General features: G+C 39.1%; 1 protein-coding gene across 1 annotated transcript in view; it reads right to left on the reverse strand.

Annotated features, from left to right (window-relative positions):
• HECW2 (HECT, C2 and WW domain containing E3 ubiquitin protein ligase 2) overlaps window positions 1–25,538 on the reverse strand; it is a 143,136-nt gene that overhangs the window by 47,149 nt on the left and 70,449 nt on the right. The window contains exons 3-8 of the mRNA XM_053947323.1: window positions 23,462–23,569; window positions 11,540–11,634; window positions 7,546–7,621; window positions 5,580–5,749; window positions 2,944–3,086; window positions 177–277 (exon numbers count right to left, since the gene is read on the reverse strand). Coding sequence (XP_053803298.1) covers window positions 177–277; window positions 2,944–3,086; window positions 5,580–5,749; window positions 7,546–7,621; window positions 11,540–11,634; window positions 23,462–23,569 — 693 coding nt within the window. The remainder of the gene's footprint in view (window positions 1–176; window positions 278–2,943; window positions 3,087–5,579; window positions 5,750–7,545; window positions 7,622–11,539; window positions 11,635–23,461; window positions 23,570–25,538) is intronic.

Raw genomic sequence — 25,538 nt, forward strand, 5'->3', positions numbered from 1 at the left:
TAGTACCTGCCATATCTAAATTTTGAATCCCAATACAAAAAATCTGTAGTAGAGGGACCATATACAAATGAGAAAGTATATTATGTCCTCAACAACAGAAAAGCCTGGACACAGAAATACAGAGAAACTCTCTCCATACAACTAGCTGGAGATCCAGATAATTGACTAATTCTCACCTTCATGAACAGAAGATGTGATTTCCACTTTGAATTGGAGATACCCACTAACATGATCAGCTGGGAGCCTTCTGCCAAGATTATAGCTGAGAACCTGGTCTCTGCAAAATCAAAAATATTGGGTTTTAAAAAATTTTGCTGGCTTCATGTTTTCAGTATTTAATTCCTATTATGGTCTTAAAATTGGCCATATACTCTGGTTTGCATGGAAAAGCACAAACACCAACAATGGTGTAAAATACCTTTTGTTAACAGATAAAGCAGCCTAAAAAACTATGTTGGATCAATTCCAAATACAGATTGTGCCCCACCAATTCTTATACATCCCTAAATATCTTAAGTTCTAAAGAAATCAAACTGCAAAGGTCCCCCTCTCCTAACCTCCTCCTTTCCCCAACATTGTTTTACAATTAACAAAACCTTTCTGCCCCCTTGTGGTTTTTACTATGTACAAAAGTCACAAATAGTTACATCATAATTTTTCACATTCAACAAAGCACTTCTACATTCTGATTTAGTAAAACTATTAATGTTTGAATTTATCTTTACATATGTTCTTAAGAGTTACTGAATTCAATGGGGCTGAGACTAGATTAGACACTTGTATCAGCTTGAGACTTTGGATCAGATCCCAGGCTGTACATATTTATTTAGGCACAGCTTAACACTTTTCCTTTACTGGAAGCACTCCTACTGCAAAATAAAACAAATGCAATAATTACTGAAGTAAGCGGCAGCAGTTTGCATAAACTTTTATGGGAAAAAAAAGCCCTGAGTGGACAGGCAGCATCCCCTCTTCACCCTGCTGTATAGCCCACAGGATACCAGATCTCTGCAGTAGTGTCTCCAGGACCTGTCACAGACTCCTCACTCTGTACTCCAAGTACAAGTCATCCATTAGGTATCTGAGGCTTCCAGTTTTTACATAAGTTTTATATTATTCCACACCATTCAAGAATAGATGAAGCCACATTATGAATCATGCCTTCTCTGTATTCAGCTGAATCAATTCCAGATGATTCTCATGCTCATTTATCATGTTTTCCAGGAACTTAAAAGCCACTGGCCATTTCATTACACAAGCTTGTGAGCTCTGACTACAGCTAAAAGTGGGGCAGAATTTATCTAAAAGTGGCTGGTTCTGGATTTCATCTTTTCATTCCTTAAGAATCATCCTTGACATCACCAAAATGATGGTGTTATACTTGCTTGACCCAAAAAAAAAAAAAAAAGCAAGAGCATTAGAAGTTATAATTGTATATTTGGTACATTACTATTTCACATCTACATTAACCACTACATTACTTTGCAAAACCTTTGGTGAAATATTGTCTGTCTTTACACAAAAACTGAAAATGGACAGGTATACCACAGAGGAAGATGCAAAAGAATTAATTTAACAGAAGTGTGGCAAACCAACCAAATATCCATATTCTTAATACATACATCTTATGCTGCCTCTCCTTTCCTACAAAGATTTGATATATCAAATATACAGAACTGAAATTCAGAGAAGAAAACAGAATAATGGTCTGAAATACCAGAGGTGAGAATTAATGAACATAGCAAAGAGGTGATTTACACAAATCACGGCACCAGGAATCCAGAGCAGAAAAATATTTTGGTGTTTAGCAAGGAAATAAAAACCTGCACTGGGTTTTGAAACGGTGTTGTTTTTGCATGTATAGGAGTGGGCAAATTTATTAGAAAAAGCTGCTTGTTCAACCAAACACAGTTTGTGGAAACTCAATGTGAGGCAATTCTTAGAAAATTATATTGTGTATATACCTGCACTGTTCTTAGATACCACTACAAAACAAATTGACAAGCTTTTTTAAAAAATGTTTTTAATAAATTCTGTGTCAGAAGGTATTATCAAAATTTTAAGCTACTCTTACAATTTTATTCTTCCTTTACTTACAAGTGTATACAACACTTTGAAAATGTAAAGCTGAAAACTGCTTTCAAATTGAATTTTATTTTCTCCCCTTATGCAGCTTGTTACTTTGAGGGGAATATCTGTGTAAAAGGAGGCCAGTTGGTATAAATGTGATGACACTGCCATGCCCTTAAGCGTTAAAGAAGAAAATATGCATTTAATTTCACCCAGATACCTCATGGGCCTAATCCTGTGGCTTTTTAAAGTCAATGGAGACACTAACTGAAGCAAACTTTGAGGCAGGGCCTTTAAAAAAGGCATGCACAACGGGTGAACTTTGAGTCCCATCAGTGAGCTATTCATAACAACAGGCAATTTTAATTGTGTAGTACTAGAAGTCCTCTGAAAAATAAGGAGTCACAGCCTTGCAGTTCTGGCCAATTCACTGAAGGGATATTACATCTCTGATTAGTGAACTGATAATGAAAAAGACTTCAGCTGTACAAGAAGTCAGTCAATTATACCTGCTTCTTCTAAAAGATTTGCACACAAACATGTAGTATTGTGAAAATGCCTTGCTTCTTGACAAGCTAGCAGAGGGTAATGTTTCTTGTGAATACCATTTTTTATGTAAAGAAATTAAGCTGAAAGAAAAAGACACGCATCAACACAACGTGGGTACATGTATTCAGGACAGGGCTAGAAACATTGCTGTTTTCCAGTCAGGCAATAAAGCTATTAAAATTACAATATATTTCTTAGTACACATGTAGTAAAAATTTGCTGCTCTGTACCAGTAAGCCAGAAAGGCTGCTCTTTGCTCTCAGTGTCCTAGATGCTGAGTCCTCCTGCTGAAAACAAGTTAGCATTAAGAATGTATTCATTTACCCAATTGCATGTCTCTCCAAAAGTCTCTGAACAGGTATGGTTAACTTCCCAAGGAAGCGCTTGATGATCGGACGACTCTTGGCAAATTTGTCTTTAACCTCAATTTCCAGGACATCTGTTAGAAGTGCAACAAAAGAATATTTCTGGAAGGAAAGAACATATTTGACACCATATCAATACACCTTTATTCACAAAGAATGTACTTAATTACTACTAATGTGCAGCGAATTCCAAAAAGTAATGACTGACGACAGCAGTTTCCACATGGCAAAAAATGTCAACATCATTTATTAAAGAATTTTTGCATATGTAACCAGCTTTTTACTGTTCCCCATTCCCTTTCACAGTTCCTTGAAAAGAACTGCTCAGTAAGAAACTGTACTGGATAAAAGCACTTTCAGGGTCTATGTCTGAAAGTAGAGCACCATGTATCCTACTGCTTGCTTCTATTTGCATAGGGGAAAGCAAAAAGTGAAGGATTCCTGGCTGCACTCTGTCAGGTCCATGCAGGAGGAAGTAAGTGTCTCACTCCAGGCTGTGCTCACAAGACTTTCCCTCCCAACACCATGCTTGGCATTCATGTTTTGTATGCATGACAGGAAGTCAAAAGGGCAATGTGTATACAGTACATTCAGGAGCAGCATTACTAGAGGAGAATTTTCTATGGAGTTTTGCCCCACCATTGACAAATCTTCCCAGCAAACTCCAAGAGAACCTTTTCCTGCACTTGGGGCCTTTAAACAATATGGTACTAATTTACAGAAGATTTCTTGATGTCTGGTAAAATCATTTTTCCACCCTTCCCTACATGAGAACATTAACACAGTTACTCTTTTCAGCTTTCATTTTCATGCATTTTGTGAGTACTTCATCTCTTACTGTACTGCTCTGTCAAGTCTGCCCAAAGATGGCAAAAAGATTCAAAAGTGGTACAGGGCAAATGTTAAGCAAGCATGTTGGCAGACACACACACGTACATACAGTGTAACGATAAATTCCTTTTAGAAAACAAGCTTAGGAAGTCAAAATTTGTATTTGTCACCTAGATTTTAAGATATTCCAAATAAGCAAGCAAAGTATGGCATAACCTACTCAGAAAAAACAAGGTCATCTGGTTATTCTTTTACTATCTGCCACCTTTATGACCTCTGAGCAAACCACCTGTGCACAATGCCTAATACACATGTGGTTGGTTAGGTAGCCAAAGATACATTGAACAATGAACAAGAGGAGAAATAGCTCTTCAGTTCAGCTGTAGACATCAGATAAACATCTTCAAAAAAACCAATTAAAATGGCTGAGGAATAAAATCCCTTCCTCATGCTGAGCAACTGTCACAACTGGGTTCCTCTGATAAACAGAACTTAAAAATGTGTCATTCTCAGTTTGCTATAATATTGCAAATTACTTTGCAGAAAGTATTAGGTGTAAAACAGAATCAATCCTGCACCACTAGGACAGAATATGTAATGGGATCATAACTGCTGTTGTCAGAGCATTGCTAAAGGGAAGATCCAGCAGCTAAAGCAAGCTAATACAACGTGTGCACCAGGGAACATTATCTCTTTTCTAATATGCTTCAAATCCAAGGAAAACTGGAGGAGGAAAAAACAGCGGGGATAAAAAGAGTAAATTTTCTTTCTAGCTACTGGCTAGATGGACAGACAGATAGAAAGCTGAAGAATCAGTGCAGAGATCTGAACTTTGTTTTTTTAAAAAGACTTTAGGACTATTCACATCTATAGTCTTTCCCACAACCAAGCACCCCAGGGCAGTGCTAATGCTGGCCCTGCTCAGTTCTGCTTCACTCCTTGTTTGCTTTATGATTTGTGGAAACATTTCCCAAAGCCTACTCAATTTTCATTTTCCCAAAGAATACAGTAACATTCACCACAGTACAGGCTTGCCAGTCCTGAAAGGGCTATGGATGTGTGTCAGCAGTTTCACTTTGCCACATAAACATTTATCTTCAAAAGCACAGACATGGCTCTCTTGCATTCCATGACAGCAGTGGGACTGATTTCCTTCCATGGGATGTGCACAGTTTACCCAATACAAACACATTTGGCAAACTGGTTTCTGCCAGACTACCTGTTTGCCCCCTTGCTGAGTGGTGCTCTAACATCTTCCTGAGTTTTCCTTCCTGCAAGGTGTAGCTTGCAGGGGCTACATCAAAGAGCATCCCCTTAGCCTGACAAAACTGAAAATTTGTCACTTGCTATGCACCACAAAAACACCATTTCCAAAAGAACAGTTATTGCAATCACTAAGCATAAATGTTCATGTAATGTAACTTCTCTTAAAGAGTCTTCTCACAACATATAATCCAACTTTAATTAATTTATCTTTGCAGTTTGAAGAAATCAACAGGGTGGCTAAGTGAGTTCAGCTTTTTTTTTAGCAGAGAAGGGAATGAACTGCCAGCAGCTTAAATACTCAGCTTTAATAAGCAGACAATAACTGTTTCTATCCACCAACAGGGTTCCTAAAATTACTAGAATTTCTGTGTCACTTTAAATAACTAGCTACAAAATAAGCTCATGGCTTTCAGAGAGTAAGGCCTAATGCATGAAGAGAGAATGCAAGCCTGGTATGCTGCATCAGCTGGCAGACAGCTCCCAAAAGGGATACATTACCTCTCTGTGCCAAACAGGATTAGTTGTGTTACTGATGATAGTCGACCTTCTTTCCTGGCCATGGTGAGCAAACGTAGGAAATGTACTTTTCTTGCCTGGCTGAATGGACATCTTTAGATAAGGATCAGGGTTGAAGAACATGCCTTTTTTAAGTCCAGCTGCTCTAATATCTATAAAGCAAAACAAGAAGGAAGGAAAAAGGAACTGAGTAAATAAAAGCTAGTTCACAAAGTAGTGTATTCCTAAAATATTACCCAGGAAATCAATTCACCATAGATTACTAAATAAAGCAAGTTAAAAGTACTCACACATGAACTGGATCCAGTGTACAGCAGGAAATCAAGTGTTTTCCCAAAAGAATATAAGGAAGAAAGGTATCAACATCCTCATTTACATTTGAGCCTTCACTTACTTGTAAAACAAAAAGCATAAACTTGTAGCTCACCTACAAATACTTTTCTCAGTAAGGTATCTAAGGTATTTCCACTCAAAGGAAAAAAAAAAAGAAACCCCAACAGAAACAGCCCAAAATTAATCACACAGTACTTGTTTTGTTTCTGGGTGAGGAGAGGAGATAAAAAACTGTATGTAATGCAGTGAAAAGGCACTTTCCAAAAGTTCAGTCTTTGATAAGTGTATCTTACCAAGTATGCTCTAGACTATGATGCAATTTTCTCCCAACAGAGCAGATAATCCACCTCATGTAAAAGGAGGCAAAGTTTTCTGAAAAGGCTTCTAGGGAAATTTTTCCTAGAGAAGCCTCAGTACAGCAGCCCTCACAACTTACAATAATAAATAATAATTTCCTCAGGAGCATATTGTCATGACAAAGGACTTCAATGACAGTGCAAGCTTCAGCAACAAGAAAAATAAAGAGGTACTTTTTAATATAATATTAGATTTTAAACTTAACTGTAAAATATTTCTCTGTTCTCTGTAGGTTTGCTGAAGCACAAAATTTGTCTTTTTCCATTAAGTACACCAGTATGCTGCATGCAGCAATGCAACTGGCACATACGGTTTAGACATGCAGCAGAATTCACTGCTCTAAAATGAAATGCCATGCCTGTGGATTTGGTAAAAAAAAGAATCCTACCCAATATTTAGAATTAAGCCACACAGCAGAAACATGATGAAATAGAGTCATGTGTAAATTAACAAGCCAAAAACATTACAGGACACGTGTCACAAGCCTATCAGTCAACACATCTTTCAAAATTATTTAACGGGAGTCAGGCAGAATCACAACTATCTATTAAACAAAACAGGTTTTTCAGAATTCACAAAGCAATTACTTGTATAGTCCACTGTGTGAGTCTGTACAACCTATCAGCTCTATCTCAGGTAGCTGCTGAAAGGCCACTTCAAAAAACTGGATTTTTTCTGCTCTACCTCTACAATCTCTACACATTTTTATTGTCAGCTCTTCAAGATCCAGAAGTGAATTTCATCTGCCTTTGCTCGAGCTGAATATGCTTCCATCTCACACAAGATTTCCCTGGAATAAAGTGCTAATCAAAACAAGTGAAGCTGGTAGACTGCACCCCTACAGCGATTTCACTGTAGTGACAGCTTAGCTCTGTTACAAGTGAAATTTTTTTCCCTTTCTAAACCACTATTCAGCTATTGCTTTTTTCGAAGTGATGGAGCCAGACTACATTTTAGTTAGAAGTTATGCTTTCCACTCTTCAATCTGAGAGGAACTGTCCCTTGTGCAAACTGGAAATTTCCCTAAATTTCTCATGCTGGGATATATCAAATCCATTTCTTTCACTCCTGGAGATCCATGATTCTGGCTGGTTTTTAACAAACAGAAGTTCTAAAGAAACGTCATCTTTCAAGCCACTAGAGTGTGCTCCTACAGAGGCTAATGAAGAAAAGCATTCCATCTTTGATGTTATTTAGAACAGCAACTTACTTTTTTTTGACAATAATTTGTAAAACACAGAGAAGTATTGGTTTTTACCTGATAGGGTAAAGCTGACCAACTTCCTAGAGTGCTGAGCTCCAGAAGCACCTTCATCTGTGCCTTCTACTCCCATCTGGAGAAAAAAAAAAAAAAAAGAAATATACCACAGAAGTTTTCATCTGCTTTGTACATGCCTGAGGATGATAATTCAATTTTAAGGTACTATGCTAGGGAAGGATCTGACCAAATACTGCCTTGTTACCACAGACATCCTCAGCCACAGCATTAATTTACAGCAAAATATCTATTATTTATGTCACACAGTGCTACTATACCAGTAGCCTAAATCTTCCAAACAGAATATGTATAGGGTAACACACATGCAGACAATATTAATCAGAGAAAACACATATCTTTTACAGCTTTCCCTTTTGTAAAATAACAAACAACAGTATGGATTTGTAATACACATCAAATCACTGAGCTGTCCAGTGACAGCATATGTCATTTTCGTCACTTTCCACAAATACATAATTTAGTGTGCAACAAAAAAAAGCAAAGAGATCAAAGAGCGACTAAAAAAGCTTTCAGCTCTATTAAAAAAAGCTCCTTTTAAACAGAAAAACACATCAGACATCTAAATATAAATGTGGTCTAAAACCTTATGCTTCACAGATTTTTGAGGTTTGGTTTCTACTGAAATCCCTCATTAGGTAAAGCACTACTTCAGAATAAAAGTTTCTCATGTATTAATGTCTGTCTCTTTCAACTAGCAGAAGGATTTGTCTTTCAAGACAAAGGAGATGTGCATGCAGCCAAATAATCGATCTCGGAGACAGCAAAGGAGAGATATTTGAAGACAAATGGTTCTCTGGGCAGGCACTGCACTCACTCCCAGGCAAAAGAGGTGACACAGAAAAAGTTTGAGCCAAACACAGAGCTGAGGATTAATACCAGTGATAGAACAGGGTCTGATCTATTGAAAGATGCAAATCAGCTGAACAAAAATGGGCACACCTGTGAGTGTAGATGAAGAATGTGAGGCAGCCCTGAGCAGTGGTTTGGAATCACCAGATGGATAAATGACTCTGGAGCTGTGGTGGCCGCAGGGAAGCTGCTTTGCATTCATCGAACACACAGTCATTCCTTTTTATTTTGCTGTAAGCTACTTAATAATATAATTTCAAACACTTCCCACAATGATCAGCAAGCACATTGGAATTTCATTGGAATTAGCAAGCGTGTGGATTTCTCCAGACAAAGTGATGAAGAAACAGCCATGATGTTGGGGCTTGCCATCCCCGCGGGCCTCAGCGGTCTTGTGAGGGGACACACCATGCCAGCAAGCACTGCCACTCACCAGCCAGCCCATTCCCTTCCCTCACTGCTGCCTTCATGGGCACTTCCCACCTCTCAGGGCAAGACAAGTCTGACCAGAGTGCTCAGAACTACCCCTGTTCCACCCAGCATGACATTATTATGCCAGTGATTTTATACGGATGAGTAAGTAGTGACAGCTGGTAGCAAAATTATGAAGGCATCAAAAGCAATGGGTTAATTCGAGCTGGATCAGTGCTCCCTTGTCTACAGACAGACACCATGGAAGCGGTGAGGGGTGCATTCTGCTGTGATACTAATGCTGTCCAGGCAATGCCACAGGAACGTTGTGTATTCCCGTTTCCTCTTTTGAGCTTATTTCAGCACACACTGTTTTCCTTGCTAAAAATGTTACTCACCAACAAAAAGGCCTTCCCCATTCTACCCATTCTATACCTATTTTTCTGCTACAAGTTGGACTCCATTCAAATAATTTAATTTTTATTGCTAACTTCATGTTATAGAAAATAGAATTTGCTGACAATTCAGCTATAGTAACAGGAATGGTGACAGTGTTCCCCAGCCCTTCCATGACTTTTCTATACAACCTCTTCCTGTTCCATTATGATCTAAACAGCAGTTTCAATTCTTCTGCCCCAAATGAAAAATTTCATCCCAGCACACACACAGAGCTTTGCAGCACAAGGGCCATGTCATCTGGTGTAACACAGTGTTTCTGAATGCTTCATCAGGCTTCCTACCTCCCCTGAGCCAAGGTAACACAACAGAATGTTAGCTGCTTATCCAAAAGTAGGATGGACTGAAATACCTGGTGTGATATACCATCAGTATGAGAAAATCCAGTAAGCAAGGAATTTATTGCACCATAAAAAAAAAAAAGGGGAGTGAGCACACCATGACTCTCTTACCACTTCCTCAAACAGCATTTCTCTAAGAAAAGACAGAACCAGTACCAGGAGAACCCAGTGATCTCTACTGCACAGTGCTTAAGCTCAACACCAAAACCATGGAAATGCAGTGAAGTTTTAATGTTTTACAATAGGTTTACTTACACATAACTAACTCACTATGACATTTTTAGGAAGTATCATCTGAACTGTCATACAACATTCTCATCAGGAAAACTAACAGCTATTTCTGGAATTCTGCACTGTTAAAGCAAACAAAAATGTTTATATAAAATTACCCCTTCTAGCAGGTGTGTGAATTCTGTACAATACCCAGGACACTGCATTACCTTTCAAAGGAAAGAAATTTAAACAGCAAAAGCTGGTATAAGCCTTCAAGAATTACCATGACTCTCAAAGACAGCTCTCCAAGTAACTACCAAGTCATTAAATACATACTTAGATGACAGAAGTTCAGATGTCCTTTTGTTCAATGAATCTCAAAACTACTGGTGGATAACAAGATAAGGTCAAGAAAATACAAAAGTTCAAGTGGTTTCTCCATTCAGTATAATCACTCTGCTTCTCAGCAATGATATAGTGTAGCATGCAGCCCATTATAAGGGTTATTTAGAGATGCATTTTTTTCCTCTTGCTCAAAATCAGACTACCTTACTGCCTTTAGTTCATAAATTGATATTAAAGACAGTAGCTGTCAGGCCCATTAACTATGACACATTTTCTTCTGTAAAGTACCGAGTCTGTATGCATCTGTGAAACTGTTACTCATAGTGAGACTTGACAAAGATCTGAAAATTAAATGATGCTACCACCTAGGTTTGTAATTCTAAGAGAAAATCCACAGACATTTGGTATACTAAGATACAAAGTCTCTATAGCACATTTAGTGTCAGATAACAATAGCATGCACTTGTATGTAATACACAACACTGAGAAAGCACAAGGTCAGAATAAATGCTATGCAGTCTGAGTAATTTCTACTTTACTGCATCCTCAACAGTGCAGTTGTCAGGACATCACCCTAACAGTTGTGATCTTAAATATTTGGCAGCTAACATCAACAAATCAAATGCACTGTGAAACTTGCTGAAGCTTAGCTGAAGAACTAACCTGATAGATAAATTACTTGCAGCAAAAGCTTCAAGGTACAAGTTTGGAAGCCTTTTCTGCCACTGCTTTAACAACTATTCCACTGCTACATAAACTGAAAAAACTTCAAACAAGACTCATAACACAAATGCAGTAAGACAATACTTCTCAATAATCAGAGAATTACTAAATTTCAATGGTATATGAACACTCAAAGAATTCAGTAATTTTTGCAAGAGCAGAGTTTTGTCAAGTTTTATTTATACTAACAGTTGCTATCTCTGCAACAGTTTCATACTGAATATTAGGAAATATTTAAGAAATAGGAAGAAACAGAGACTCTGGACATTGTTTCAGTTATATAATCAGTGTGAAAAATTTCTAGTACGGTGTTAAATTACCAAAAACTGTAAGTAGCAAAAAACTGAATGCAAGCAAAGTCAAATTCTTAGCATAAAAGATTTCAGTTAAGCCCAGTGACTTTTTACTGTTATTTTATTATGAGCAATACAAAACCATGAAAATCACTTTCCAGTTTTTATCGTTTTGTAAGGCAACACGCTTTTTTGAAAAATAATTGCTGTCAATAGTAAAAATAAGAGACATATTGATAGGTTGGTCTGACAGTTAATAATGTCATTAGTACTATTATTTTATAAAACCTATCAGTAAATCATCTTCTACAAATACAATTAACAAATAGGCTATAAACTCACCATCACAGCAGGGTTTTTCACAGTGATACATGGAGTAGTAGCTCTGAGGGCTCCACTAACACCATGGTAGTATTTAAAACAGATCTTTATTTCAGCTGAAAAGAAAACAAAAACCACATTAAACACTTCATGACTGACCCTAGGCAAAAGAAACACAACAAAAGGGTCCAGCATTCAGTGACCTATCTACAGAAATACTCTAACAGGAAATTAAAAACAGAGCTGCTGGTTATATCCTTGTTGTGTGCTGGGTCATTCTATTACTTAACAGCCACAAATTATAACTTACCTAATTCTGCAACTTGTATTTCTGCTACTATATCATCAGCCCTGGAAAAGGCATAAGAGACATTTGCCACTAGGATGATTTTGTAGGACTTTGGAAGAACATGACACATATCTGAAGGAAGCTGGAATCACTTTATATATCGGAACACAGGAAAGGTAAATGTTGAACCATGCTTCTGGTCCCACTGATTAAAGTTTTGTTTGCTAAACTGCATTTACTGCAAACAAAAGAGTATTATGTTTAACTGAAGCCTGACCTCCCCTGTAGTTCCTCTGCATTCTTCCAACCAAGCAGAACAGCTATAATTATGGCTGCCCTTGATCCTGTGGGATTTTCTCTATGTGGAACAATGTCTGTTTCCCTTCTCCATTGGGATAACTCTTCTGTGTAAGGCTGGTGAGGGTTTTACCTCTGGGTACAGAGATGGCCACAGGCAGACAGCAATGGCCAAAGGCAGGCAGGAATGACAGCAGCCAGCTCAGACAGAGCATGTGTATGAAAGTCTTGACAGTTCAATTCCTCTGCTTGGTTTAACAATATGTCAGTAGTCCTGAAGTACAAAATCCCAGAGTTTGGTGTAAGATTTTGAGACATATATGGCATGATTCCTTGAGGGTTGAGGTACCCACTTATCCCTGCTCAGAAACCACCCTGCAAGCCTGCTCAGCCAAAAAGGATTATTTATTTTTGAATTTACTGCAGTTACATATCAACATTTATTTACTATCTTCCTCCTAGAACAAAGAGGAGACACCTCAGAAGAACCCTTCAAAGGAAAGTGTCTGGCTGACAGTGCCTCCGGGGAATCAGGAGGTGGAGAAGCTGCTGAGCCCACTTCCTCCTCCTCACAGATGCGTTCACACGCACAGACAAAACATGCTCTATTTACCACAAGCTTTACAGCAAAATTCAAAATGCAGACAGGATTTCTCATCACCTACAAAGGTTTATGAGACCTAAAACCCATCAGGCAGGACTATGGGTTAGTTTCTTCCTGAACTGAGCAGTTCTGCTTACCTACCAACAGTGCTTATATCCAGGACACACAAGAATTTCTAGCTCACATAAAATCAGAGGTTCAGCACTCGCAAAATCTGGGAGGATTTATACCAAGTACTGGACTCTCCACATTGTAAAATGCACATACTAAGTAACAAGAACTCAAGTCTGAGCATCTCTTATTCACACTGAGATTATGGTTACATGAGAGCATGGTTAAGAGAATGTAATGTTCCAACCAAGACTTCCAATTTCCAGCTATATTGCTTGCTTCTTTTGCATTACTTACTTTTATTGCAACCTAAGCTTAATTTTTCAGAGAGTATCTGGAGCTACTGTTTATCCAGCCTGTTGTGACTATCTTCTCTCAATTCATCACTTTCCAACAGAATGTAGCAACAGAAAGGTCACCAACTGCTGGTTCTATCCATGGATAATCCATAATGTGATGGGGGACAAATACTCTCACTCACTACACTGACAGGTACACTTATCTGAAGGCTGAAATGCAATACTACAAGTTTTGCATCCTCATATTTCTTTCTCTCAATGACTTCTATGAGCATATAGTACTTTTCAATACCTGTATATGGCTAGTGATAGAACAATGCTTGATTCAAGAAATGGATCTGACAATCCCTTTCAGGTACACTAAATTAAAAAAATACAGTCTAACAAACAAAATACCAAACTTCAGGACTTATTGCTAGAAATAATTAGAAAAAGCAGAGCACTTAAAAACATGACAGTGAGACTTTTTCTCCCACTTGCCAGCAGAAGCAGCACTGACTCCATTTGGGAGTTATACAGCACTGCAGTCATACATGTATTCAGAGAAATGTCACATCGGCTGTTAGCACCGTGTCAGTGGGATTAATACAAGAGAAGCTGTGCTTGAAATTCAGCACAAAATTGAGAAATGGGCTACCCACCATATGCACGCAGATGTTGGCAAAATGAGCATGGATTTGCAAGACTGGATCTTATACACAGCAAGAGCACAAACACTTCATAGGTTAAGAGACACCAAAGTGTTTTTTCTTCTTGGCTAATAACGCTAGAAACTGCAGTTAATGTTAACAGAAGAAGAAATCTCAGAGGAACCTGCTAATTTCAAAGCAGATGAGGATGTAGCTTTTTGACATGTCTTGTGTGGTGCTATCAGGAAAAAAATCTTGATTAGAAGAGGTTTTTCTTGATGACTGACGGATTCCTAACCTCTAGATATATTGAAAACAAGTATCTGTGGCTGTTCTGATAGTTACAGGTGGTGCGCTGAGATGTGTTCTAAGGCTCCATAAACACACAGATAACTTCAGCAGCAGTAAGTTCAATTATCTGCAAACAGGACTGCAGTATTTTGAGAAATGAGTTCAATACCATATTAACACACACGTTTCCTCTGAACTATTGCATACTCTAAATGTACATTAGCATGTGTCACATACAGAGTTTTCCCAGTTTCTTCCATTTCTCCTGCCACCTTGCTTTTATGTGTTGCCTTCAGGGGGATACTGGCACTTCTCTTTTTTCTTTCCTACTTATTCTTCTTCAACAGGTTAATGAGATTGCTTTGCATGGGATCCCTAATGAAAACATTAAGAGCAGTAAACCCAGCAAAGGACATACATCTGTACCTGACCACAGGACCATTTGCTGTATCATTAAAGAAAATAAGATGTTTCAGAACACAAAAGTATTTTTATTCATGGGAAAAATTAATATATTTTTGATACTACATATGTCCTCTTATAATTGACATTCCTGCAGACATAGAGACCACAATAAATTCCTTCTTTAATTAAAAATAAGCCAAAAATTAAATTGGAGGGATTTGTGATTCTTTCAAAACTATCACATGGTCATATAAAAAATGATATATATGTTAATTAATCAGAAAACTCTGTGAAACCATAATCCCCTTCTTTTAAAGCTAATAGCTGTTACTATATAAGCTTAGTCTTATAGCTCAGGTCCATTAAACAGAAATGTTGGCATCAGTAAAGGTTTCTGGGACTCAAACACTGACATTTGAATTTCAAAAGAACATCTGCATGAAATTATAGTGTTGTTCCCTCTATGGACCATATACTTTTGCCTCTTCAGTAATAAAGGGATCAGCTTACACTAAATAACAGCTTGGGTTTAGAACATCACTAATTCCCCAAAGTTCCTCACTAACTACTTTTTTACTGCCTTTGATACTTTACCTTTGCTCATCAAAAGAATGCTTTATTAAAGAAAGATTCTAAGAATACATAACTACAAGAGCATAATCCTCGGAGAATGCATTCTTTCCAGGAGACTGATAATGCAGGAAAGCAGGTATCTCTGCTGTAAGAACAGCTTGCTCCAGACAGACCCTAGTCAAACAAAACACCAATATTAGAGGTGGAATCATCTCCACTGAGAAGGGACAAGCAGACACATCTCCAAAAAGAAGTCAAATCCAAGCTGGGTTATAACAGTCTCTAAAGCAAAACAGTGCTCCCAGTTCACTGTATGGAACCTGCACAGCAGCTGAAACTTCCTGGCCACTGCAGCAGAGTGCCCAGAAGGTACTTGGGCTCAATCCATGGCTCTCTGCAGACAGAAACATATGTCCTCCAATACACACTGAGGAAAAAGCTGACAGCACAGTAACTCATTGGAAAAATATGAGAGCATGTTCTGCAAAACTTATTTAAGCAAACTAGAACAAATGAAGTCACTCACATTCACGCTTTACAAAGCTATAAAGGGAGAGGCAATCCGTACAAAAGCAACTGTGGCAAATCCTATTTTTTTCCATCTGAACCTGATAGACAACTGCAGAAATTTAGCAGTGCTATGCATGTCTTGCCTGTTGAACTCTTCTGTAGCATGACAGTTCAGTGAACTCAACATTTCTGTTTGGACATTTAGCATTCTCTGTCACCAGATGACACAAGCAAAAACGACGCACCACAGCCTTGGTCACGATGAAGAGACTAATTTATTTTCCTGACTCCAATCTTTTATAGTTCTCAAAAGATGCCAGTGGATTGGAGGGTGAACGTGCCACCTCTCCAACGACACTGGACAAACTACCTGTACATCAAATTTCTCCGCCTCTATGAAAGAATGCAAAACAATAGGTTGTTTACAGAAAGTTGTGTGAGAAAGTTCTCTACAAGAATGTAAACTCAGAAGGCTTTAGAAAACTCTTGATAACCAGGGCGACACATTCTCTTCTCTGCATCACTTTCAGCATATGCATTTTTGATTACGGATTACTTCCTACTGGACAGTAGCAAACACAGCAGCAGAATGCAAAGCTGACAGCCCTCAGGTACTTGCCATTTTTCTCAGCAGGTGTATCACAGAATTTATTTTACAGGAACATTAGGCAGACCACCTACAAAGTGACTTACAGAAAGCTTTTTAGCTAAAGTAGGATCAATAACAGAAAATGCTTATGTCCCATTGGTCTTTCCATTTAACCTGCTTCAAAGGCAATGTGGACAAATGCTTGTTCAGGTAACAGAGCATCCTATCCCTGGCAGCCCCGTTTCACTTTGCTGTCATCAGAGATTCTTATTTACAGTCATGAGCACTGACTATTATGCTCCAGTTTGGCAAAGTATTTAATTATAATCTAACCTTTAAAACAAAACACTGGGGTATTATGGGCATAAGGAAGTCAACAAAGCCTGCCACAAATGTTAAAAATACAAGACTTGATCCTGTTTCAGTTATTTTTGATACTCAAAAATAGCTGTTAAGAGACAACACAAAAAAACAGCAGAAGAATAAAAGTTTTTCTAACTCAGTGAATATGTCTATAAATAGGGTAGGGACAATAACCATGAGTCCCCAGACACACCACTGAAAGGGCACTGGTTGCAGAGCACTGAGCCTGAATGTTCCAGGCTCAGAACAATTCCACGTGAGAAAACCATGACCTTTACAGAATTCAACTGGTAAAATTTTAAATGGTAAAAGTATAAAGATTGGGTACAAGAAATGAACTACAGTCATAGAACATTCATTAACATTGACCATTATGGTCAAGACCATTACAAAAAAGAAATTCTGTTCACACCTCTAGTTACAAGGAACCCTTAAAAGCTAAAAGTATATGAAGTTCAATTATTAAACTGGTATTTTTTTTCCTTCGATATCTATCAGCTTTTAACAAAAAAGAGATCTGGGAGTCTGCTTTGCTACTTACAAAGTAAGGCATTTCAGTCCTAATACACTGTTTTTGCAAAAGTTGTCATTTCATGGAAATAGGAACTGAATACCAAGAACTCCACATAAAACCTCACTTTTAACATGATACCAGTGCAATGCAAACACATATATTACCTTGTCTTCTGAATATATCTCATAGTCTACTCATGTTCTTACTCACAGGGAATTAACAGATCAAGAGCTGCCTTGCTGAGAAGGACTTGGAAGAGCTGGTGGAGAGCTGACAGAGGCTGGACATGACCCAGCAATGGGCACTCCCAGCCCAGAAAGCCAAACAGGACCTGGGCTGCATCCAAAGCCCCACAGGCAGCAGGGCAAGGCAGGGGATTCTGCTCCACTCCAAGATCCCACCTGGAACACTGCATCCAGCTCTGGGGGCCAGCACAGGAGGAACAGGGACGTGGTGAAGTGACTCTAGAGGAAGCCACCAAGAGAATGGAGGAATGGAGAACCTCTCCTATGAAGACAGGCTGAAAGAATTGGGTTTGCTCAGCCTGGAGAAGAAAAAGCTCTGAGGAGAACTTACTGCAGCCTTTCAGTACTTGAAGGGAGCTTATCAGAAAGATGGGGACAGATTTTTTACCAGGGACAGTGTGTAATGGTTTTAAACTAAAATAGGGTAGATTCAGACTAGACGTAAGGGTGAAAATTTATACAGTGAGGGTGGTGAAATGCTGGCATAGGTTGCCCAGACAGGTGGTAGGTGCTCAGTCCCTGGAAGCACTCAAGATCAGGTTGGATAGGGATCTGAGCAACCTGACCTCTCGACGATGCCCCTGCTCACTGCAGGGGGGTTGAACTAGAGACCTTTAAAGGCCCTTTCCAACTCAAACTATTCTGTAATTCTATGCCACAAACGAGATTTTAGTTCAAAACACACTGCATCTGTGCAGTCACTGCATCCAAGTATCGCAGTGTGGCACCAGAAGTAATTTAACCACAAACATCCCAGGGGGGATTTGGAAATGATTGATGTGACAAGACTGGCAGTCTCTGGATGAATCCCAACAGCTGCCACTATGGATTATTGCTCACAGCATAAAGCCATAGCACTGGTAAAGAAAATATATGCAAATCAATGTATTTCTATTCTACTGACAGTAATGACTATGACATCAAATGGTATAAATAACAACAAAGGTAGGTAAAGTGGGTAAAGGTGCTTCTTGTGGACACTGTAATTAACACTCATGGGACCAAAACTATAAATTACAAACACAAGGCCAATACAGTCTCAAAGCAGGCTCTCAGCCTAAGCCCATGCTAATAAACCAGGCAGGACCATGGTAGAGAATCAAGAGTGAGCACATGACCATCCATAGCGCTGAACTGTAACCACCCCCCTGCTTTATCTACTGGAATATGTACAGCTTTTGACTTCTGGGCACATTGCATATGGAAGTGCATAAGCCCCAGTCACCTGCTGATGGCAGTGACTGTCCTATGCTGATCTCCCTGCCATGGCATCTATCCATCATGACCTGTCCTTCCCTGCACTGCAGAAACCTGACTTGGAAGCTGCAGATTATGAATGAGCAGCAGCTGTCACCAGCTAGTCCCAAATAAAACTCAGGCTTCTCCTCACATGTTTTTTCTATCACCAGTCTTCCTATGGATCATTTCACTCCATCTTTCTGCTACCTTTGTTCTCCATATGGAATACCATCACCATGCACTCTATTTCCAGCACAATGCCCCAAAGGGAGCCCCTTCCATCCTAAGCTCAAAGACTGCTAAACCCAGAGAAACACTTGCCATGTGAAATCATTTCTGGGGCAACTGAAAGCTCTCTTGCGCCAGAGAGCAATGGCCCCAATGTACTTAGAAACCTGAAGAGCCTGATGCCAGGCTAAATACCAGATGACCATACTAAATGCAAAAGCATTAAGCTGTGTTGCACTTTCCCACTACTGCTACCTGTTTAGGATAATACTCCGTGAACTTGTTTCCTTTTACAAGAGGATGAAAATTGTAGAGCTGGGTTTAGCAATCCTTCTGTAGTTTGCACACCAAAAAAAACCTGACAGAGCCATGCAGTGAGTCATTGTTTTCCTTCGCTCACATTTTAGCAAGCCTCAGAGCAGGATGTTTGAAAGCCACCTCTGCTATGTGAGGAAACAGCATATCAGGAATATTGATCCCCAAACTCACCTTCTTGAATGTCTAAAATGACTGAGTTCCCTTTCATGCCTACAAAGCACTTTTGGTCCTTCCCCAGGGAAAAGCAAGAGGAACACCTGCCTCTGTACTGGCTGGCTCTGCAGTTCAGAGCCACTCACACTGTCTCAAGGTGACATCTTAAGGACACTGCCTGTTTGTGATGGTGAGCTGGACTTGGTATTTTCCAAATATTTTTGTTCTCTTCTGCATAGTATTTCCTCCCTCCCCTTCCTCAGCCACTCCCCTCAGAGGCTGCTTGTTTTTCTGGAATACATTAAGTTCATTTCTCTTTATTTCACTGTTGATTCCTTTGATTCTCCCTTCCAGGGCAGAGCCCACAGAATTTTTGCGTTGATTTTTGTCCGAGGCAAATAGAGTTTTCTTTGATCATCCTTGTTTTGCTAATTTTGGATGCTTTGAGGGGAATTAACATCTGTTTTTAGTACAAAGAGGGAACTCTCCCCTCCCTTCTTTCTGCAGGTTGCTTGATCTGAATAGAGCAGATGGCAAACTATGGCTTTACATGTTACTTTCTTGGAAAATACTGGAGATACTGAATCCCCAGGGAGGGATTTTTAAGAGGAATAAATTAAGTGATCTTAACACTGGGTTACAAGACTACAGACACACAGTAATGTGAAATTCAGAAAAATGTTTATCCAAGTCTACCTTTAAACATAAGCATAAATTTGAGAGACCTTGGTGAAACTATAAATAAGTTTATTATTATGCTCATGGAAAAACAGCTTCCCAAATTAAGGCATAAAATGTTTTTCTTAAAAGATACAAATCTTTTTGCAGAAGGAGTACAAGGCCTAACCCAGCTGACTCCCACTGACTAACATTAATGCAATTAAAATGGAAATATTCCTTCTGCATGAGATTTGTTTGCATATGGCTCATTAGCAATGCTATAACTCTCTGCACTTCACCCTCCAGGAATGTTACTGGTGAACAGATATGTAATGTCCCTAGGCTGTGACACTGCTAGGGAAAACCCACATCCAGAGTCTTTGGTTTAAGTGCATGCTGACTGAGCACAACTCATTATCCAACATTAGTAACTTACATTCCTTTTCTTCCCAAAAAAACATGACAACTTTAGGCCAGTTTTGAGTGTAAATCCTAAAGGATTATTGTAGTTACTTAGCATAACTCTGTTAATGAGTATCATCAGTTCTCATTGCCAGAGCACGTTCAATGCTTCTCAGGCTTGCAGAAAACATTCCCTTCCTCTCCTTGAGTACAGGTAGAGCAGGGAACCTGCAATCATGTAGGTATCACAGAACATAGGTGGCAATTAAGTACTGTTCCTGTCTACTTGGTACTGGTGAGGAATACTACGTCTAGTTTTGGGTCCCTAGGATCAAGAGCAAGGAGAAAAGGGAGAGTGAAGAGCAGAGAGCTACAAAGGTGGTTGGGATAGCTAAAATGTGACATATGAGAAGAGGCTAAAGGCGCTGGCCCTGTTTAGTCTGGTGAAGAGGAGATTAAGGCAAGACAAATGTTACTATCTCTCCTCTTTCCACTTCTATCAGAGATTTTAAAAGGGGCAATGGCCCCAAATTTCAGCTATAGCCATTCATATTGGATGTCACAGAAATCTTTTTAGCTGGAACAATACTGCAGCACTAGAACAAGTTATCTACAGCATCCAAAAAATCTTTGTCCTTGAAAGCTTCCAGTAAAAACCACACTTGAGCAAGTCAAGTGCTGGTCCCAACTGAGAGCAGATTGGATGCAACGAGTATTCCTATGCTGTGGCTAGTTTCCAGTTGAGTTTAGATTGATCCATTTACACATTTTGTTCATGCTGGTCCCCCAGACATTGCCCCCGTTATGGATCTGCTGCTTCAAAAATTCAGGGACTGAATGACCACTGCCAATGGTCTGCTGAATGTCATTACTGTGAGGACTAAATATGATGAACCCCACGTACCATGACCTGTATGTCATATATTGTACCTCTCAGCAAAGATATTGCTAAATATAAGAAATCTACAACTGGAAAGTTCTTTCCCAAATGTGGAAAACAATGGTGGATTAAAGCATCAGAAATACCTTAAATTTAATAATTGGCACGTTAAAATGTTAGACTCCTCATTTGTCTCCCTCTTGCTGTGACAGCGGCATCATGTGCTATACGGAGAGACAAAGCATATCTGCACCACAAGAGAAGGAGGAGGTTAACAGGGGAGCTGAGTATGGCACAGGCTGGGCAGTGCCAGGTCTGCAGGGCGTGGTAAGAACCGCACAGCACGGCTCTTCCCACAGCCGGTCTGGCGCTGCACCGCAGTGACACCGCAGTTGTACCTGAAGGACGCAGCCACCTGCTGCGTTTGCCCCTGTTGTGATTTACTGAGCTGAGGAATAGAAAAGAAATGGAAAAGAGCAGCTGCCTGTAGCTGCATCCAATGTTGCTTCACCACCTATAAGTTTCAAGGAAAAGCCTTGCTGAGCAAACATGGTCACAGATCTGTAGAGACCTCTTGTTTAAAAAGTGGAATCAGAAATTCCGTTAAGTGTTTCAGTGCAGTTTTTGGCCTCTCACTAGAAACACCAGTGTCACTGGTGACATATTTATCTACCATACTATGTGCTATAGCAACATATGCTCATAAACATTCCTTTTTACAGTTCTCAGCTGCTGCACAATTGCTTGTCTCTTGTTCATTGTATAGCAGCAGAGCTGTTTGTTAGTGAAGCTCACCATGACTGAAGAACATCCTGCACTTCCTTTCAGCTGACTGTGATGCACAGTTAGTTGCAAACTGCAACATCAGCTGCAGCTGATTTTAAGTCCAAACTAGCAGTACTTGAAGCATTAGTTTGGGTTACTCACATGAACTGGAAATATTATTCAAGAGCCTCATCTCAATATACTATGGAGCAACACATAACCAGCTAAAAAATACAAACATTCCTGAAGTCAAACTGCCCATATTGGCAACAATACTGACAAAGTTCATGCACAAGAAAGACGAGGCAATGAACTTTACTAAGAGACATTTTAATCTGCTTTAATATACCAATGTCTTTGGCACCAGGGAAGTTAATTATCTTTATTATTTTCCTAAGTATTGTCTTCAGTTCAATCATTGTAATGTAATGAACTCCTGAAATGGAATTTCATTTTATCCTATTTAGGCTCTTTTTTTTTTTTTTTTTTTTTTTTTTTTTTTGAGAAGTGTGTTGTGTAACACATAGAGCAACTTGGCAAGATTCAATGATGAGCTCTAGAAATAGGAAGCTTTAATATTTATTTTTAGTAGAGGGTATATAACACCTCTTGAAATACATGTATTACTGTTCTATCAGTTAATTAGAATAAAAATTTCTGCCAAGACCTACAGTAAGCAGCACTGCAGTGTTTTACTTCACTGCAGTGAAGAATGGAGTGGGAGTATTTTTTTTTTTTAACTTATGAAAGAGGATTCATTACTGTGAGGCTAAACAGGTGGTAGAGCAACTCAGAGCTCTTCTGGGACTGATTGCCACTTTGATGCTTGGCACATCAGCGTTTCCAGCAAGCTCTGATACAACATCCCATGATTAGAACATCAGTTTCTTTAGGATCATATGCTTCATATGGTAGGATAACATAGCTTCATCAAAAAGAAAAAAAAAAAACAAACAACAAAAAAAAAAAAAACCCAGCCCACAGCAGAGAATAGCTAAGATTCCTATAAACCCTGGTTGTCTGGTGTAGCTCTTCAATTTGAACCTTGACTACCAACACTCTTCAGTTTGAACCTTGACTACCAAAGGCTTTTTATTTCAGTCACATAAAGACTCTCAGTATTTCCAAACTGCCCAGCAGATTTTCCAGTGTAACAAATCTTCAGCTGAGAAATTCTGATGCAACTGAACAGGACGCTGGCACTTCCTAGAGTCAAATCCAACCTTCCCACTATCAAATATTAGCAAGCACTATTAGCTTACTACCTTTTCCTTCACATACGCTTACCATTAATATTTGGCCAGCTGAAATTTGGAACTTCTATGGGAAGGGACTTCATCTTTCAATGTGCATCATACCACACAAGGCAACTCCTTCCTCCCTTGAAGTGAAATGTGCTAAGAACATCACTAGAATACGAATGTACATCTAACTCATACAGCAAACACACTGGAAAATGCTCCCCCGTAAGAGCAATACAATCAATTCCCTTGCTTCATCAGAAGGATTGATGAAATGAGTATCAAATGCCACCCTGCTGACCTGCCTTGGAATATGCACTGCATAAATAGGTACTCACATTCCATAAAGTAGGGGCCAGGTTCAATTCGCCACACTATTTGTCCTTTTTGCGTGCCAGTCACTCCCCGATTCTTGGAATCCCAGAAATTGGCTGGAGAGTTCTCATCTGAAGGAGGGAAGAAGAAAAATAATTTCAGCAAGCAGTATTTAAAATAGAAGTTTTCTTGGCTTTCTGTTTCAAGAGGCCCAGATACAAAAAATTACTTGTATTAAATTAAAAAAATAAAGAAATCAAATTATCTGGCAAAAGATAAATAGCTTCTCTTGTACATTTGATAGATCAATTTATGCAGAGTGAGCAGACAGACACACAGCCAAGGTAAATCTATGGTTTCCTGTAAAAGAAGACCTGCCAAGCTACAGTATTAAATTCCAAAACTTCCCTAATCCAACAGAGAAGCTATTGGGAGTGTACAGCTGATTGAAACTGCATCACAGAGTTACCACACCATGTTGTACACCAATCCTGCTCTGTGATGTGAAAATCTAGCATTCATTCCCTAGCTGAGAAATGCAGAATTGTAACTAGGGGTATCCAGTTAGAGGCCCGAAGTGCAGAACTGTCAGTAAGCCAGAGCTAGAAAGGAGAGATTCAGCAAAATACATTCAGAGAAAACATTCAAAGCAAATAGTATCTGCAGAGCAGCTTAGCAATATCTGTATTACCCCTTCTCAAATGAAGATTTTTGTCCTAACAAACACAAGTCTTAGGGCCGTTTTATTTTCCAGCCTGTATTCAGACACCCAGAACACCAGATTCACCAGATGAATGAAAGAAAACCAGGGCAAGAAGCTGTTTGAAAGGGCACAAAGGTTAATTCTGATGATATGGACAAAGCTGACATAAATCCAATTTAACTTTTTTGTACAGGAAGTTCTTTGGAAGTATGCATTGTGATATTTTACCAGTGTATTTCAGCAGCTGTTAACTAAACTAGACAAGAACTGCACCTATGATGTCAAATACAACATCCTAATTCTTTCCAGTGGTACTGCATATTCTTTAATCTTAATTTTTTAAGAACTCCTCTTTCATTACATACACTAGAGTGCATTCTACAAATTTAAAAATACTTCACTAAGAACCTAGTCTACTGTGGCTTTGTTCATGAAGCTCATATCCATTCAAGCACATTCCTTTGTACTTTGGTAGGAACTCACATAAGATTACAGAACTGTCACCTACATTTTAGATATCCATATACTATTTATGAAAGAATAATAAACAATGCAACTTTCTTACATTTATCTTAAAAATATGAACTCACAACTAAAGCTTCTTTCTCCCTTTCATTCTGACGGCCCATCTCAGTGCACATGCAGTAACCCCACTGAATTATGGCGAGTGCAGTCTGTACATCTCATCCTACCAAACCAACACACAGAACACTACCACACACTGGACTTCTGTGGTTGTTCAAGAGAACTTACACAGTCCCCAAAACCTAGAAGAGCTTTGAGAATCAAGAAGGGGTCATGGCAAGCTACTGACATTTTTATGCCTCCAGCCCTGGGTAACTTTGAGAATTTTCAGAAAGCTGATGTCTCAACACCTCAAAATCATGACAAGTCCAGGAGAATTTCTAATTATCTCAATGACAAGGAGAAGGGACAGGAGGGTTCTCCTAACATTCGTGAACCTCAAGCTTGTAATGCCCACAGGCTTAACTTCTCGTACAGAATCAACATGATAGGACACAAACTGCATGCACAAGAAAGTCAGGCATACAGGTAATAAAATCTTAAACTGCATGTATTTCTTCTTCATTACAGTAAAAAACTTTCAGAGTAAACAAAGCTGCATCTCACCCATGTTTTGTTGGGTTTTTTTCCAAAGCCGTATAAAGAGGAGCACTAAATGTACAGCCTGTAAATCATCCCACAGGCCTTATAAAAAACCTCTATGTGGTTTGCAATGACACACTAACCAAAAGAATACACTGCTGATGAATTTATTTACTTTTTTATTCTGCCTTCCTATCCCAAGGCCCTCTATTTTCATCCAGACAGAACACCGGGAAGCCAGGAGATACAGCTGAACCTCCAGCAACACTACACTAGTGACTGCTCTGGTC

The sequence above is a fragment of the Vidua chalybeata genome, chromosome 7, assembly GCF_026979565.1.
Source record: "Vidua chalybeata isolate OUT-0048 chromosome 7, bVidCha1 merged haplotype, whole genome shotgun sequence".
NCBI classification, from domain to species: domain Eukaryota; kingdom Metazoa; phylum Chordata; class Aves; order Passeriformes; family Viduidae; genus Vidua; species Vidua chalybeata.